The sequence below is a fragment of the Coregonus clupeaformis genome, chromosome 8, assembly GCF_020615455.1.
Source record: "Coregonus clupeaformis isolate EN_2021a chromosome 8, ASM2061545v1, whole genome shotgun sequence".
NCBI classification, from domain to species: Eukaryota; Metazoa; Chordata; class Actinopteri; order Salmoniformes; family Salmonidae; genus Coregonus; species Coregonus clupeaformis.
In genome coordinates this window covers 32,287,708-32,307,228 of record NC_059199.1, presented here as the reverse complement: position 1 = coordinate 32,307,228, position 19,521 = coordinate 32,287,708, and the positions used below count along the sequence as shown (strand labels likewise).

At 43.7% G+C, this 19,521-nt stretch overlaps 1 protein-coding gene across 1 annotated transcript in view; it reads right to left on the bottom strand.

Annotated features, from left to right (window-relative positions):
• Positions 1-2,527: 2,527 nt before the first annotated feature.
• Positions 2,528-19,521, bottom strand: part of LOC123491379 (teashirt homolog 1-like) — a 46,029-nt gene continuing 29,035 nt past the window's right edge. Inside the window, exon 2 of the mRNA XM_045221941.1 lies at positions 2,528-7,034. Within this exon, the coding sequence (XP_045077876.1) occupies positions 3,628-7,034 (3,407 nt within the window). The 3' untranslated portion in view covers positions 2,528-3,627. The remainder of the gene's footprint in view (positions 7,035-19,521) is intronic.

The following is a 19,521-nucleotide window of genomic DNA, read 5'->3' as shown; positions in this document are numbered from 1 at the left end:
AAATTCACCTTTCAGCAGGACAATAACCTAAAACACAAGGCCAGATATACACTGGAGTTGCTTACCAAGATAACATTGAATGTTCCTGAGAGGTCTAGGGCAAGTCTTGCCCTAGAGAGGTCTAGGGCAAGACTTGAAAATGGATGTTTAGCAATGACCAACCAATGAACAACCAACTTGACAGAGCTTGAATAATTCTTTAAAGAAAAATGTGCAAATATTGTACAATCCAGGTGTGCAAAGTTCTTAAAGACTTACCCAGAAAGACTCACATCTGTAATCACTGCCAAAGGTGATTCTAACATGTATTGACTCACGGGTGTGAATATTTATGTGTAAATGAGATATTTCTGTATTTCATTATCAATATATTTGCAAATATTTCTAAAAACATGTTTTCACTTTGTCATTATGGGATATTGTGTGTAGATGGGTGAGAAATATATTGAATCCATTTTGAATTCAGGCTGTAACACAACAAAATGTGGAATAAGTCAAGGGGTATGAATACTTTCTGAAGGAACTGTATGTGCAGCATGTGATACCAGACCATGAGTTCAAATGGCCTTGAGCGTTTACAAAAGCCTGCCTGGAGTACCAGAGGGTTTGCACATTTGGGACTGTTCCATTGTTTCCATTGCACCAAGCAAGCTCAATCAAGCACAAGTAAAGCATTTTAATTAAATGATTGTAGATAGTGGACTATACCACTCAACCAGCAACTTATTTACATAAAGGGCTCTTGGTAAGTGGACCCCATGTCTACCCAATCAGTGACTAAACATAAGCTGGTACATCATTTCAGAAGATACTGTACCTGAACTTCTCCCAATAAATGTATTCCCATTTAAGAATATTTCCACCTGTTTGCACCCATTGAACAACCCTCATATATTAGTTTTTCAAAGCAGTGTTAACCCCCAATGTTTATGTCCCATGTTGCCTCACAACTTTTCTTCTGTGACTTAAATCCCTTAGTATGTGTTTGTTTCCTTTTATAACTTCCAGGTACTGAACACAAGCTGCTAGGCACCCCGGTTACTTATTGTTTCTCTCTGAACCGCCTCAGGCAAGTGTAAAATAGATGTGTGGGGTGGCAGTACTGTGTCATCTTAAATACCTTCCGGAAGAAAACTGCCATGCCCTCTTTATCGAGTTCCCAGGTGCCTCAGAGAAACTGGAGGCTTAATTCTATAATACACCTGAAACGTCCCTCACAAATCCTTATTTTAATGACAATGTCCTTCTCTGTATTTTGGCAAGAGAAGTGACTAAGCCTACTGTATATTCACATTTCCTATGGTAACTTAAATTTGAAGCTATTCCTACTGGGATTAAATGTGCTGAGCATCAATTCTTTGAGTTCTGATTTTCTCAAATAGTCAGATGTAATTGACTACTGATCTCTGAACTTCTGTGATGACATAGAAACTCATCTCTTACTGTAATGTACAATGTGCATGTTACCAGTTAACCATCATTGGATTGGGCAGAGGATATTAGAATTTGCAATCATCAAAACAACAAGTTTAGTTCGCTACCGGTCAGACTGGTGTAACTTTGATACTATTTAACCAATGATTTGTAGTATATAAAATAAAATGTTATTGGTCACATTCACATATTTAGCAGATGTTATTGCGGGTGTAGCGAACACTTATGACTATGCTATGCTATGACACCTGTCAATACCAATCCATGACATTAAAGAGATTCATAATATTATTTGATTGACTGATGTGTAGGGTTTTGGGAAACTGTATTTGTCTGTTCAAGTAAAATACAGTTTGAGATGATAGTGCACTCCATGCATATTGTCTCTCATACCCAGTATTGTTATTTTTCTCTGTGGCCACCTGTGTCCACGACACATAATCATCCCGTAATTGAGTTGAAAGGAGTAAACGTTTGATTCCTGAGGCCCATGAATCCCCCGGAATCCATTTGTGTTGCGATCGAGGCAAAGCTATACAAATCTGCTTAAACTGTGCCTCCCGATGTTGCCGCCTGCTCCGCAGGTAGCTGCATTGTGGCCTTACTTATGATTACAGTGATTTACATAGTCTAAGCTCTAGGACCGCGCTAAGATCCTTAACAAAAGAGGGAGGCCGTCACCAGAACCAGCAAACTGCTATCTGCTATGAGAAGACAGAGAAGCTTAAACCCGCAAGTTTCTCGACTCCATTGTCATGTGAATCTCTTCAAAGTGCAGCTTGTTGTTTGTTGGTCCCTATGACACATCACCTTGTTTCTGTGACTTCATTCATGCTCATTGGTGTGTGTCATCAAGGGGCTAAAAGATAAAACATACACTGTGACAGTCAATATGAGTGTCTCTAATCAGTGATAGACAAACTACATATGAAAGTTAATGTCTTGGCCACTTAAACCACAAATATTTTTGCTGAGGGTCAGGTTATCTTCAAGTCGGGAATTGATATATCCATTAAGATTAAATACAATTAATGTTTTCCTCCATGATGCTACATAGCTTTAATGAAAACATCTCCAAGTTGAGAAAGCAGAATCCAGATTTAGAGTTTATTTTACAATTGCAGAAAAGAACAATACTTTCATGATTTAGAGGATAGAATTTTGAACAGTATTAATGAGAAAACATTGAAATGTATAATTTCTTGTGCATTGCATGTTTACTTTGACATACAGTACCATGCATCAGAAGAGATGCCCGTGTAGTTATATTTAATCATGTAAACCACAACAAAGGACCTACTTTTCATTGAAAAAAGGACATGTTCTGGCTCTACAGTATATATATACTGTATATATTTATAGCTATATACAGTACATAGTTTATTGTATATTTATTTTTTCCATATTTTCTATAAAGTGACAATATAAAAATGCACACAGTACAAAGAATGTTGAGCTTCTGCAAATAGCAAGATATGATGACATACATTTACACATACTTGCTGATCATTTATATATTTATCAGTTTTAAAACTTAATTTACAAGTTGAAACTGAAGCTGCACACAATAATAAAAATACAACTGGTATCAAAGCAAATATGGCAATACCACCATTAAATAATACTTGATTAGTGAAAGAAATATGCAGAGAAAAGCTGAACATATTCATGAGTATTCTGTTTTTTCTGCAGTTCGCCATTAGGCCTACATATCATCCTTTAACAAGTTCTATCCCATATGCAATTTTGAGGTGATCAGGAGAAGTGAGAATCTTAACGTTTAAATGTCATCGTGCCATGGAGTTTATTTTAACAATCCTAATGTGTACCTCTTCATAGTAGCCCAAGTGCAGAAATATATGATTAGCTGAAAACAACAAAAAACCTTCACATCAATCATATATTTTCAGAATTTGTGGTTTGTGTAAACTTTTTTTTTTTTTTTTATGTTGGTTTACTCTGAATTCACTGAAAAACATGCACAGACAAAAGAGCCTAAAGATCATATAAATAATCTGCTAAATGTGAGTTGAAAAATAAAAGACAACTAAAATCCAAAACAGAACATGGCCCAGTTTTATGACAGCAGTTACTTCGGACTGATTCCAAAGTCTCAGTTAAGATGCAGTGCAGTATTAAGATATAGTGCAACAATTCAGTAATCAGTCATGCCATCGGCTTTGTCCACCTCATTTAGGCTTTATCAAACTTTTCTAGTTCAGTGACAAAGATCAGGTGGTCTTCCGGCGACTTGCCATGTGTTTTGCTAAGGTGAAGCTTGACCGCATGCTTGCTGACAAAGGTCCGATTGCACAGCGTGCACTGAAATACAGAGCCTGAGTCTTCCTCAGTAAGTCCCAGGGAACTGAAAGTCTTGTCCGTTATCATTCTGGTAACTGCCTGCTGCTCCCTAATGTGATCTATGGAAAGCTTGGAGAGGTCCTTCATGCTAAAGCCTAAGTGGGACTCCAAATGATTTATGTAAGAAGAAGGAGTCCTAAACTGAGAGGCACAGTCACTGCACAGAAACAGGGGCTGGCCCGAGTCAATGTTCTTCAGGAATTTTGTCCCACCTGTCCTCCTCAGCTGGTACTTGACGTTGGCCAGCCAATGGGAGATAGTGGTCAAGGAGAGACCGGTGAACTTGCAGATGTGGACCCGCTCCTGGGGGCCTAGGTCAGTCATGACGAACTTGCCGTCAGACGTCTCCCGGAGACAGGAGGTAAACTGGGCCTGAAGGATAAGGAGGTGCTGAGGATTCCAGTTGGACTGCCGCCCTTTCCTTTTCTGGACTGCAGAGAGCTCCTCCAAGCCATCCTCAAAGGCGCTGTTGTCCGCGTCAGATTTCTCAGAGATGGAGGACGGGGTGGAGGATTTGGGTGTCTGACGGCCAGTCAGGTTCTTGACCATGTCGGAGATGTCCATCAAAGCATTTTGGGACGAGAGAGTTTCAGACAAGCTTGAGAGGATGGGTCTGTTGCTGTTACTGGTAGTACAGTTGGTAGTGCTGTTTAGCGTAGTGGAGGTGCTGTTAGCAGTTAGTCCGTTAGTGTTTTTGGATTTTGTCAAGTCCATGGGCTGGTCGTTGTTGTCATAGAATCGATTGATTGACTGAACTTGTTTGACCTGAGTGGAGTTGTTCATGGGCTTCTCCAGCATGTTGTTACTGATCTTGTACAGCTTCGCCAGAGGGTCTAAATAGAGGGTGGCCGTCTTTGAGGCCTTTCCCAAGTGATTGTTCATGATGGATTGCAACGCACTGAGGGGGTTGACAAAAGGCTGCTCAGGTGAGTGATCAGTGATGATTCCCAAGCTGTTACAGCCGTTGCCGACTGCCGTTTTTGGCAGGTCTGTTCCATTCTTCGTTGGCGGATCTGCTTTGTTGTCTTTTGCCTCTCCCTCTCTGCTTCTAGGCTCGCTCTGATCCTCTACAGCAATGTTTTTCACTGGCTTGTTGAGGCTATCTGCCTTGGGTGACCCCTTCCTCTCCTTGGACAGTGGGGAGGGAGACTTGGCAGACCTCACTTTGCATTTATTTTCTAAGGTCTTTTCCTCCTTCTCCTTCTTCACAGTGACCTTCCCTGTGACTTTTTCCACCAGCTCTTCCATGGCCAACACATTGTTCTTGTGGCTTGGAGGTGGGGAAGGGCTGCTCGGAGAGTGGATCAGATTGTTGGAGTCAGAGGACATCATCTTCAAGCTGCTAGTGCTGAACAAGGGTTGAACCACCTGGACACTCTGCATGGAGGACTTCAGAGGCCCCTGGAGCTGGTAGGCAGCGTGGATGCTAGGGTAGCCAGCACCACCCCAGGTGGGCGTCCCAGTCTGGGCCTTGCTGATGGCACTTGACACTGTGAACTCTAAGGACTTCAGGATATCCAGACCTCCTTTGGGAGTTTCCTCCAGGTCTTCCTCTGTGAGATACTTGTAATGTCCAGCCTTGCCAGCTTTCTCACATTTCTCAGTCAGATCCTCTTTCTCCTCTTTGATCTTCTTCTCTGGTTCACGCATATCCATGTTCTCCTCATGTTTCTCCCTTTTCTCTTCAGTGGGGGAGGAGTGCAGGGGAGGAGAATCAGGCTGGGACTTCACATTGGGCGCCGGGAGTCGTGTAGAGGTCGGAGGGAGAGGAATGGACTGTATATTTTCCTCAACCACGGGGTCAAACATCAACTGCTTCCCCTTTTTGGATGCTGAGTTGGTCACTTTCAGAAAGTGTCCTGTGACCATCATGTGGGCTGTCAGTTGTTGCAGGGTGTCGTGGGAACTCCCGCACTCCATGCATTTGAGGATCTGGGCCTTACGCGCCTCAAACTGCCAGGTGTAACTGGCGCCATTTTGGTAGCCATATCGGTTATTTGCTGTGACATAGGGGTTAACCACTTTCTGGTCTTTTGAGGTCTCTCCCAGGTGTACACCAGGTGTGTTGTGGACAGACTCTGGTGAGCACGGGGACACCAAGTCCTGAAATGCTCTTTTTCTGGTAGGGGGCACCAGCTTTGAGACAAGGGCTGGCATGGGTTCTTTGAGAGGCACTTTCTGGTAGTGTTTCGTTTTGATCATGTGGACGCTCAGGTCCTGCAGGGATTCAAAGGAGTGGCCGCAGTACATGCACTTGAGCACCTTTTGAGCATCCTCCTTTCCTTCCATCTCCATGAGGGAGCGCTTACGGGGCTTAGACCACCTCTTTCCCCGCTCCTCCTCCTTATCCTTGTTGTCGTCACGGTAGTGGCCTGACTCGCTCATGTGCACCGTGAGCCCCACCAGTGTGTCATAGGCTCCGCTGCAATCCTTGCACCGAAACTTGCTGGCACCGGTGAATACCGGTCCATAGAGCTTGTTGTTCTGCCGGTAGAGCTGCACAGTGCTGAAGAGGCTCGGCTCGGGGAGGAGGTTGTATGGTGTATGTTGCAGGGTTTTGGCCAAAGCTGCTTGGTGCCAGTCGTAGGCCACTCCACCGGTGCTGCCAGTGCTGACGCCAGTGCCATTGTTGAAAGTATTAGCGGTGCTTGTAGCGGTAGTGTTGCCGGTAGTGTTGGTAGGGGCAGAGGTGCCACTGCTGCTGTTGCTGTTGGTGTGGTTATTATTGTTCACAAGGCTGTTAGCATGACTGTTAGGGTTAACGTTGCTCCCCTTGTGGCTGCTTCCATTGCTGTTGCTGATCACACTGCTGACCTTGTTGCTGTTACTTCTCAGCATGTCCATGGTGATGCTGGACCAAGAGGCGTCCGAGATCAGGTTTGCATAGACAGCTTTCATCTGTGCCAGGCTGTCCTGCAGAGACAGGCCGTTGGGGACCTTCAGGTGTTCTACTTCTCCTCTGATTACCTCTTCCTCCTCCTTGTCAAGTCCGTCCTTGGAGGGAGTGCTCTGGAAGTCGATAAGCTGGTCGCTGGTATCGCTGAGCGGAGAGGCGTAGCCGGCGTCCGGGTTGGTCCCATTGCTGAGCGGGGAGTTCTGGAAGCTGAATCGGTCCCCGCCATCGTCATCCTCGTTGCAGAGGTACTCGCCGTCATGGCCATCTAAGGAGAGGCCATCGTCCTGCAGGTGCTCCTCATCGATCTTGTCATCAGCCTTAAATTCCTCCTCGTCCCCATAAGCTGAAAAACACAAGAGAAAAAAAGGGACATCAGCCAACTCGTTGGGGCAGAACATTCCATCAGATGTGTATAAAGATTCTTGATGTGTATTCCATCATGTGTGTTTGTGTTTAATGTGTGTGTACCATGCATGCATGTGTGTATTTCTGAGTGTATAAGAGTGGGTGGGTGTAATGATTCTTAAGATATTTTAGTCAATAGTCCTGGCGGAGGACACAGCTTTGCAATTATAAAGTGGCAAACATCCATATCTTGACGATGATAGATAGTCCCCTACACTGTGCAGCCTAACAAAGGTATCGAACATTATGGCTCAGCAAGGGTAAAGGAGAACAAAGATGAGCAAGAGGAATATTTCCCCTTGAGTTAAAAAACTAGGGACACAAGCACAATTCTACATGATGGAAAACCGGTTCCTAAAGCAGAAGATGCATATTAATCAACACTGAGAGTCCACTGCCTTTGACAAAAAAGGTCAGTAGCCTACATACAGTATGCTATAACTCTCATGTTTGTTGCTTTGTAGTGCTTTTATGTCTTAACTGCATGCTATCATACACTCTATATGGATGTATACTGTTGAATACAAATATGCAAAAGAAGTTGACAGTCTTACATCTTATCTATTTCAAATATCCAAATGATTAGACTACCCAGAAAAAAGGTGACCACAACAGTCAGTTTATGTACTGAAATGGCTTCCTCTCTTCTAGATGGAGGGCACTGACTCTTTGATCCAGTCTCTGCTGCCACTGTGCCACTCACACACTGCCCTTCAAGTGTGAGATAGCGGGTGAGCGTGCCAGGCCCTCGGCCGGGCTGGCATAGAGTTGGCATTGGAAGTCCTCACAGTATGACGCGTGGAAATTGCCGGTGGACATGACATGCCATGTACTAGTTCTCAGGGAGTCAAGTGTGCCGGCTTGCAGGGGGAAGGGAAACAGTGTTACCCATAGAGGATGGGGGCGTGAGTTCTGAGTATACTTTCTCCACACAGAATGACTGTCAAGGTTATATCAAGGTTCCTCTACATACTATTTTTAATCATACCATATTTTTTTTAATCAGAATTGAGGAAAAACTACACCTTTGACCCATATGTTTATAAAAAATAAAGTAATGTTTTCTTCAATACCAAAAAGATGATGTAGTCCTTATGTGGTCTTTCATCAGATAAAGGATGACTAAAGGTATAATAAGTAACACCAGCATGGCTATGGTATGCGGCTAATGAAACAGCATGGCTATGGTATGCGGCTAATGAAACAGCATTTTCCTCTGAATTTGACACGTTTAAGTGTTGCCAGCCTCGAAAAGGGAATAATGGAACTCTTTGTCGGGGCACGAGACGAGAGAAAAACACTCACCATTTATTTAATGACCATTATGGAACGGGACCGAGCACTTAACAAGGCACTGCCTGTGTTGATCAGCTGCCTGGGTGGTTATCTTTAACGGCAGACAAACAACATGGGATTCAAACCCCTGTAGCTATGCAGGAATTATGGCAGAAATTTTACTTTGAGAATAAGCCTATAACCAGTGTCAACTGTCTCTCAAGTAGAATTCCAGGCCCTCTGGACTCCGAAACAATGTCAGACATCAACTTTCTCTAAACTGCACTTAGTAGCAAATGAAGAATTGTAGAGGAACGTATTTCCAACTATCAAACCTGTTAGAATTTTGCAATATTATGTAATGTTTCATTGAATATGAAAATGTGCTGCATCTACTTTACATACGGTAATCGTAAAGGACAAATACATAGAGAAAAGGACAGAGAGAGAGGGAGAGAGAGTGAAAGAGATACAGAGACAGACAGATGGTGACAGTGCTCGGGCAGTTCACCTTATCCTCTCCCATAAGATGCTTGTCCAAGGTGCCAGTATCAGTCTCTAGCGAGGAGGCAGATGTGCTGTCAGCTCCTGAACATCGTGTTGCCGCTCAGGCCCATAATCGGAGAAGACATAATACCTGATGTTTGTGAGCTGCCATTTACTGCTGCCTGGGAGAAGCTGGAGGGCCATAAGCAACTGTGACTATGGTGTGTGTGTGTGTGTGTCTCTGTCTCTCTGTGTCTGCATGTGTGTGTGCTGGTATAAATGTGTATGAAGATCCATCGCTGTGCTAGCGTGTACTGTATATGTGTATACGTACACACAAAAGGTAATACTACACCATTGCTCACATAATACCTGCAATCTATCTGTCTAACACTACAACTAGGCCTATCCGAGAGCCCGACATTACACCCTTTCAAAAATAATCAAATTCAAGCCAATTACAAACATCTAAAAATCAACAGTCCGTGTATTGTCAAGAGCATTCCGTATTTCATTTCATTACAGCGTCTGGTTGAGTACCTCAAAGCACTGATAACTCCCCCATCACTCTTACTCTCTCGCCATCTCTAAATAGCTCATCACATTAAACAACGCACACCCCAGAAAAATGGCATCTCCACTATAATTACCCTTAGCTCTTACTGAGTGGAGTGGGTAAAGACAGAACGCCTTGACAGAAGAGACAGACAAGACAACCTGACACTTCAAAAAAAAACATCAGTCTTTTCCTGCACACACACGTGCACATACACGTCAGCCCAGAACCCTCCCCCCCACTACACACACACCTTCCCCGACATCCCCAGTCTGCTGCCTCCACCTCGACAGCCATCAGTGTCAAATCATGTGTCAGTGTCAGGGTGGTGGGTGTCAGTGTCCACAAACAAGCCTTTTTTCTCAGCGAAAGGAAAATAACAACAACATAGAAGTCGGCCATTTTTTCTTCTTCTCTACCTCCTTTTTTTGCCATCTGTGTAAAATAAAAAGCTCCTGGTGCCACCGGCGGCTAATAAGGCAATCAGAGATGGGGAGATGCTGACACTGCTTGTTGAGCCGCCCGCTTTCAAGCTTCACTCAGAACAACGGAGCGAGGGGGAGGGAGAGGGAGGGGGGAAGGATTAAAATGGGGGAAGGGAGGAAGGGGGATGTCTGTTGTGGTTGTCAATCAAGAGAGAAAATAAAAATAAGCCCACTTTGTGCTGTCATGGAGAATGGAAGAGGAAAAAGGTTGTACAAAAAAAAAGGAGGAAAGAAGATACATTTAGGGGTTAGCTGACAGAGGTGTGAGCAGGAGAGTTTGTCTGTCTATGGGTAGGTCTGAAATGGTAGAGGGGTAGTATGTGAAATTGACTGTAACCTGAGGCAGCGAGATACAAAGCAGAAGGTGTGCAGTTGTATGTGTGTGTGTGTATGTGTGTGAGTGAGTGAGGGTTGGTTTGTAAGCATCTATGCCTATCTATCCACATGGTGTGCTAGGGAGATATTCTGTGTGCATGTATCCATCAGGTGTGTCCCGTGTGTGTGTGTGTGTGTGTGTGTGTGTGTGTGTGTGTGTGTGTGTGTGTGTGTGTGTGTGTGTGTGTGTGTGTCTCAGTTTGTCACTAAGTGTTTGCGTCAGTGTCAATGACGTGTGTGTGTGTGTCAAACACAGAGGGGACGTGTGATGGCTGTGGAGAGGAGAGGGAGAGCAGGCCATCTGCGTCCAGAGACGAGCCTGTCACTTTGGCCCGGGCTTCCTCCAGACAGGTGACACCTCGGCAGGACACTACCGGGCCTTTGCTGTCACACAGACACACACACACACACACCCCTATGTGTACAGTACATAGATAAAAACAGACAGACATTCTCACAGTCACTCATACGCAAACATGTACAAGCCTTCTCTATGCCAAGCTCAAAAAATTGTCATCTGTTATAGCTAAGCATAGAAATAACCATTGGAACAACTTGAGAATCAACTGGCGAGACAGGCCCCGCTGCTTCAAAACAAATTAGATGGAAGGAGTCATTTCACATACTGTATATTTCTCCTTGCTCGTTTCTCTTGTGCAAATCTGCCACTTAAACCCATAATGCTATCTGTCATGGGATGCAGAGGCTACACCATTTGGCTGGTGTCAAACTTAACCAAAGCTTTCTGGAGAGACCGGGAGCGAGTGCAGTTGAGCGCGAATCAACACCACCGAATTGCAACACACACACACACACAAACACACACACACACACCCTTCTCAACCCTCCTTATTTATTTATTTACTCTGTCTCGGAGAAGAGGGCCAATCCCGGCAGTCATTTGTGGTGCTAATGTCCAATTCCGCCTGCTCTCACTTCGCTGATTTAGCCCGTGTCGGGCTCTCTGCTATTCCAGACGGCAACCGAGTTGCCGTTTAGACGCCCTTCAAAATGAGGGCTGAAACGATGCGAGTCGTATTCCTCTCTCCCCGCTTCGGTTTGTCACCGGCCCCTCTGCTCGCTGCCACTTAGCTGTGATGGCTTTGGACAGGCCTGATCAGTGTGTGTCATTTGACCTGCATGGTGTGTGTGTGTGTATGTGTGTGTGAGGGAGAGGAGAGGAGAGAGGGACAGTGGGACTGGCTGTAAATAAAATGACATTATTATTTCCTCTGTCCTATCATGTAGAAAAGTCAATTATGGTAATGCACCGCATGTCAGGGGGAATACGGCACAATCCCCTTCTCTCTCTTTTTTCTTCTTCTCTGAGACAGCCACTGCTGCACAGGCCTGGGTGGTGTGATGGTGTCTGTTCCAAGCGCTCGCGGGGCCTATGCTAAAGCAAGCTGGCGTTAAGGCCTACTGCCTACGTTCGCTTAGGCTAACTGAGGAAAAACTGCCAGACCTTTTCATATACGTCTGTGTGTAAAAGGGTCGACAGCATTTCGAGATGATTCTCAGTTGTTCTCTTTGCAAAACAAAAAGCCACAAGGCATCCTATTTGTTGGGCATCTTATTTACTGTAATGGTGACGACATCTTTGTTTTTTTACTTCTCTCATGACTGCTGTTGGTGTACAATCTCCTTCAAGAAATAATGAAGGTATTAATCAGCTAGCAAAGTTTGACTACTTTTCTGGGTGTCCAAACCAATTTGCCCCCTCAATATGCCCAGTCACAATCTATACCAGGGAAGAGCATTCTGTTTTTACCCCTCTTTTTCCATCATACAATCCTTGCTTAGGGAGTTACCCCATTCAATGCTTAGCATTATTCTTGTGATTATTTTCCCTCCCTTTTTTGTCTCAGACAGATCAAACATTATCCCAGACCAAACAAAAAAAAAGGGTGGGGGGGGCTTTGAAGTTCTGAGGCTTGTTTTAGACGGACTCCACCCACCTCTCCCCAGTCTAACAACCCCGCCCAACTATTTAAAGTGACATTGATTTGTGTTGCTATGGACTCTGTGGAGCGGTCGCTATAAATTAATTTATGCTTTTCCCTCAACTTCCTCTTATAAAAGTCTGTTCACAGTTCCACGCCCCCCCCCCTTCCCTGCCGCCCATGTGGAATAATCGACCATATGGCACAATACCTGCAGGGCCTCCAATAGCTGGTGTACTGTTCCAGCAGGACGTGCAAATTCATCTCCCCGGCTTTCCAAAACTTCATGACGTGGAGGACAACAATGTTTGCTACGCAACTGAGTGCCCGTGTCTACTTTCGACAAGATATATGAAATGTAGGATCAAAATAATTCAAATTCATTGAAGGTATTACTTTTTTCTAATCTTATGCTCGAGTGGAGACAGTTCTTAATCTGTCATAATCAGTGATTGTAATTTATTTTCTATTCAGTTCACAAAAATGATCATTTAAGCCACATTTTTATTCATACACAATGTTTCTGCCTATTTTTTTGTAAATGTACATTAAAGATACAAAGTTGTATTAAGATAATTTGATATGATACACCTTTAGTAGGGTATCAAACGTATAATACATTTGTGCCTTCTCATCCACCTTTCTCTCTCTCCATTTCACACACACACACTCCAATGTAAACTCCATCCTTGCAAAGCGTGGCCTACTTCATCATAATTCTTTGTTTTAACCCTAAGGTTGTGTAGCACACTTTCCCTGTCATCTGCGAGTACATTACCAAATTATGCTAATGGTCTGCTAAAATGGGTCATATACTGTAAACAGTGCATTTTACATTAGCTTCAAACAATGATGGGGGGTCGCTAAGGGGAGGTGACAGGACTATTGGGTTGTGGAAGGGGGGAGTTCTATCATCTTTGATCTTTGACCAAACTTACATCCCCATCCAGAAGAGGGAGATAAGCCCGACATGAGTTATTCTGACCGATGGTCATTATGGCCAAACAGTTCTATTTTTGTTTCATCAGACCAGAGGACATTTCTCCACAAAGTACGATCTTTGTCCCCAAATGCAGTTGCAAACCATAGTCTGGCTTTTTTATGGTGGTTTTGGAGCAGTGGCTTCTTCCTTGCTGTGCGGCCTTTCAGGTTATGTCGATATAGGACTAGTTTTACTGTGGATATAGATACTTTTACATTTTAGTCATTTTGCAGACGCTCTTATCCAGAGCGACTTACAGTTAGTGAGTGCACACATTTTCATACTGGCCCCCCGTGGGAAACAAACCCACAACCCTGGCGTTGCAAGCGCCATGCTCTACCAACTGAGCTACAGGGGACCTTTTGTACCTGTTTCCTCCAGCATCTTCACAAGGTCCTTTGATGTTGTTCTGGGCTTGATTTGCACTTTTCGCACCAAAGTACGTTCATCTCTAGGAGACAGAACGCGTCTCCTTCCTGAGCGGTATGACGGCTGCGTGGTCCCATGGTGTTTATACTTGCGTACTATTGTTTGTACAGATGAACGTGGTACCTTCAGGCGTTTGGAAATTGCTCCCAAGGATGAACCAGATTTGTGGAGGTCTACAGTTTTTTTCTGAGGTCTTGGCTGATTTCCTTAGATTTTCCCATGATGTCAAGCAGAGGCACTGAGTTTGAAGGTAGGCCTTGAAATACATCCACATGTACACCTCCAATTGACTCAAATTATGTCAATTAGCCTATCAGAAGCTTCTAAAGCCATGACATCATTTTCTGGAATTTTCCAAGCTGTTTAAAGGCACAGTCAACTTAGTGTATGTAATCTTCTGACCCACTGCAATTGTGATACAGTGAATTATAAGTGAAATAATCTGTCTGTAAACAATTGTTGGAAAAATTACTTGTGTCATGCACAAAGTAGATGTCCTAACCGACTTGCCAAAACTATCGTTTGTTAACAAGAAATTTGTGCAGTGGTTGAAAAACAATTTTTAATGACTCCAACCTAAGTGTATGTAAAGTTCTGACTTCAATTGTATCATGGTCCAAACACACCAACACAGTCGTGAAGAAAACGCCTCTTCCCCCTCAGGAAGCTGAAAAGCTTTGGCATGGGCCATCGGATCCTCAAAAGGCTTCAGCAACCCAAGTCATAGACTGTTCTTTCTGCTATTGCATGGCAAGGGGTACCGGAGCGCTAAGTCTGGGCCCAAAAGTCTCTTGAACCGATTCTACCCCAAGCCATTAGACTGCCAAATAACTAAATAAATAGCTACCCGGACAATCTGCATTGACTCTTTTTGACTCTATGCACACACACTGGATTCTACCCACGCACTCACACATACTTACACTGACAAGACAACACAAACACACACACACACTCACTCATGCACACATAACAAGTACACACAGGCACACATTTGCCACATAAACACTTCCACACTCATCACATACACTGCTGCTACTATATTTTCTATCCTGTTGCCTAGTCACTTTATCTCTACCTATATGTACATATCGACCTCAATTACCTCGTACCCCTAAACATCGACTCGGTACTGGTACCCCATGTGTATAGCCAAGCTATCATTACACATTGTGTATTTATTCCTCGTGTTAATATTTTTTATATTATTATTATTATTATTTATTTATTGTATTGTATTCTGCATCGTTGGGAAGGGCCCGTAAGTATTTCACTGTTAGTCTACACCTGTTGTTTATGAAGCATGTGACAATTAACATTTGATTTAATTTCTCAAAAACCGCACCATTACACATTTTACATAGATTTTCACTGAATGGTTATGAAACATACAACCTGGACTCAGGGGTAGACGCAACATATGAAACGTAAATCCGACACTCCAACTAGTATGATATGTTACTAATTGCAATTCGTACACTTTTACGATTTGCAAAACGTATGATATATTACGATTTCCAATTTGTTGTGGCTAACATTAGCTAGGCGGCTAACGTTAGCTAGGTGGCTAATGCTAACGTTAGCTAAGTGACTAACGTTAGCTAGGTGGCTAACGTTAGCTAGGTGGCTAACATTAGCTAGGCTAGGGGTTAGGAGTTAGGTTAACGGCAAAAGTAGTTGCAAAGTAGCTAAAAAGTAGTAAGTAGTTGCAATGTTGCTAATTAGCTAAAATGCTAAAGTTGTCTGTGATGAGATAAGAACAACCTTTGGGTTGCTAGACGTTCGCATTATACACTTACCCATCCACTCCGACCACCCATCCTACTTTTGTTTTTGCCTTAAGTGACCTTCTGTTTTATGTAATCATATCAAACATAACATGTCATACTAATTTGAGTGCCCGGATTTACATGTACTATTTTACGTCTAGTCTATGAGACCAGGCTGAAACATAGCATTAGCTTGCTCGGTGATGCTAAACCCTGCATAGGTAGATACAGTTAGAGGTCAACCCACAGGGGGAACCTATTAGAAAACATCCCCACACAATAAATACTCGGGTAGAGGAAACTAACACCAGTACTTTGTATACTCCCGAGTGGCGCAGTGGTCTAAGGCACTGCATCGCAGTGCTAGCTGTGCTACTAGAGATCCTGGTTAGAGTCCAGGCTCTGTCGCAGCCGGCCGCGACCGGGAGACCCATGGGCGGCGCACAATTGGTCCAAGGTAGGGGAGGGTTTGGCCGGCAGGGATGTGGGTTTGTTTCCCACGGGGGGCCAGTATGAAAAACAACAACAAAAAACATGTATGCATTCACTAACTGTAAGTCACTCTGGATAAGAGCGTCTACTAAAATGTAAAAATGTATACAGGGTTCTGAGTAGTCATGAACATACAATCTTTTCAGGTAATACTCACCAGTGTACTGTTTGTGAAAATGTTGACATTTCTCAACTAGTAGTGTAGACAGAATACTATTTAAACGGTTTTCAGATTTAAATCTAACACTTATACTGTAATATAGTGTACTATGCATAATACTTTCCTCATACGGACAAATATACTGTAAACTGCAATTATGTCTAGTTATGTTTCCAAAGATTGAGACACACTTTCCAGAAAATGTCACTGTCCCTTTTCACATCGTCAGTGTATCATATTGCCTCAAGGTCAAGGTTACTCTAGCTCTGCTACAGCTCAAGTCATTTTGAACCAAAATGAGTCAGAGACAACAACCACAATGGTTAATATACAGCTCTGGAAAAAATTAAAGATATCACTGCAAAAATATACATTTCTCTGGTTTTACTATTTATAGGTATGTGTTTGGGTGAAATTAATATTTTTGTTTTATTCTATAAACTACTGACAACATTTCTCCCAAATTCCAAATAAAAATATTGTCATTTACAGCATTTATTTGCAGAAAATGACAACTGGTCAAAATTAGCACTGTTTTTGCCATCCAGCTGGTCCTATTGCAAGAGGATAGTGATGACCACAGCAGTGGATTTTATACTTTTCCTCGTTAAATACGATTTGGTTCATGTGATCACCTAATCAGTACCTAATTCAGTAGAATGAGGTGTGCCTGTGTTGGAATTCAACAGACACTGGAATGGAATGGCTGTCATACATGTAGAGATGCTGATTTAAAAAAAGATTTGCAGTGGTCTCTTAATTTTTTCCAGAGCTGTATATATAACTAAAACATAAACGCAACAATTTCAACGATTATACTGAGTTACAGTTCATACAAGGATATCAGTCAATTTAAATGAATTCATTAGACCAAAATCTATGGATTCTACATGAGTGGGCAGGGCACAGCCATAGATGGGCCTGGGAGGGCATAGGCCCACCCACTTGGAAGCCAGGCCCACCCACTGGGGAATTTTTCCCCACAAAAAGGGCTTTATTTCAGACAGAAATACTCCTCAGTTTCATCAGCTGTTCGGCTGGCTGGTCTCAGACAATCCCGCAGGTGAAGAAGCCGGATGTGGAGGTCCTGGGCTGACGTGGTTACACGTGATCTGCAGTTGTGAGGCCGGTTAGATGTGGCTTATGGTAGATAAATTAACATTTAATTATCTGGTGGACACTCCTGCAGTCAGCATGCCAATTGCACTCTCCCTCAAAACTTCAGACATCTGTGGCATTGCGTTGTGTGACAAAACTGCACATTTTAGATTTGACTTGTATTGTCCCCAGCACAAGGTGCACCTGTGTAATGATCATGCTGTTTAATCAGCTTCTTGATATGCCACACCTGTCAGATGGATGAATAATCTTGGCAAAGGAGAAATGCTCACTAACAGGGATGTAAACAAATTTGTGCAAAACATTGGAGAGAAATAAGCTTTTTGTGCATATGGAACATTTCTGGGAACTTTTATTTCAGCTCATGGTACATGTTGCGTTTATATTTTTGTTCAGTGTAATATATATATATATATATATATATATATATATATATATACAGTACCAGTCAAAGGTTTGGACACACCTACTCATTCAAGGGTTTTTCTTAATTTTTACTATTTTCTACATTGTAGAATAATAGAGAAGACATCAAAAATATGAAATAACACATATGGAATCATGTAGTAACCAAAAAAGTGTTAAACAAATCAAAATATATTTTATATTTGAAATTCTTCAAAGTAGCTACCCTTTGCCTTGATGACAGCCTTGCACACACTTGGCATTCTCTCAACCATATTCATGAGGTAGTCACCTGGAATTAAATTAACAGGTGTGCCTTGTTAAAAGTTAATTTGTGGAATTTCTTTCCTTATTAATGCGTTTGAGCCAGTCAGTGGTGGGGGGGGGAGGGGGGGTATACAGAAGATAGCCTTATTTGGTAAAAGACCAAGTCCATATTATGGCAAGAACAGCTCAAATAATCAAAGGGAAACGACAGTCCATCATTACTTTAAGACATGAAGGTCAGTCAATACGGAACATTTCATGAATTTTGAAAGTTTCTTCAAGTGCAGTCGCAAAAACCATCAAGCACCATGATGAAACTGGCTCTCATGAGGACCGCCACAGGAAAGGAAGACCCAAAGTTACCTCTGCTGCAGAGGATAAGTTCATTAGAGTTACCAGCTTCAGAAATTGCAGCCCAAATAAATGTTTACAGAGTTGAAGTAACAGACACATCTCTGTAACGATCCCGGCTGTCTGAGTCGGGTCCTGTCTGGTGACTAGTGTTCCGGTTCGTAATCTCCAGTTTCCCGAGGGTTCGGGAACGCTCCGGGGAGCGCTCTTGTTTTCCGCACCTGCATCCCATCAGCAATCTGCACACCTGGTCCTGATCATCACCCTTCTTAGGCTCTGGCCTAACATCCAGTTCCTGCCGGATCGTTAGCTATGAACAGTATGTTGTCAGCGTATCAGCCTCTGAGCCATTAGTGTTAGTTTTGTTGTTTTGCACCTTGTGACTTGCTGTGTACTGACCTCCGTTTTTGTTCTGTCTGCAGTTCTCACCCGGAACCTTCACCCAACCTCTGCCTGATGGTCGGCGGCTGCCGAGCCAGTACAGAACCAACCACTGCACCCTCAACAACCCATCCACGCCACCCGCTCTGTTCCCTGGATTATTCAGCCTCACTCGGAATCTATTTAATAAACTCTCACCTTTCTCTCAACGTACCTTGTCCTGGTCTGCTTCTGGGTTCTGGCATAGTAAACCGTGACAGAACGATCCGGCCAGTATGAACCCAGCGGACCTGGACTCTGTTCGCCATGCTATTACCCAGCAGGAGAAGATGTTGGGCCATCATAGCACGGTACTACAGGAGATCGCGTTGTCAGTTCGAACCTTTCTACCGGTCTGACGGAGGTCCAGAACCAACGTAAGTGTCCGGTGGAGGATCCACTACCGGTTTCACCCATCTCGCCTGCCGCTTCTGAAGCTGTGTCCATCCGTGAGCCCAAGGTTCCGACGCCGGATAAATATGAGGGGGAGCTGGGAAGATGCCGTTCCTTCCTTATGCAGTGTGGATTAGTGTTCGATCTACAGCCCTACTCTTATGCCACAGACAAGGCTAGGATAGCCTTTGTGATTGAGTTGCTGCGTGGTCGAGCGCTGAGTGGGCTTCAGCCGTTTGGGAACGACAGGATCCCTGCATGGCTTCATACCAGGGGTTCACGGCCGAGATGAGGAAGCTCTTCGACCATTCCGTCCGAGGGAGGGACGAGCTAGGCGCCTGTTTTCGCTTCGCCAAGGAACTCGCAGCGTGGCCGACTTCGTGATCGAGTTCAAGACGTTGGCTGTGGAGAGTGGGTGGAACGAGGAGTCTCTGCAAGCGGCCTTTTACCAGGGTCTGTCGGAGCAGCTCAAGGATGAGTTGATCTCCTATCCGGAGCCTAGTGACCTGGACAGCTTG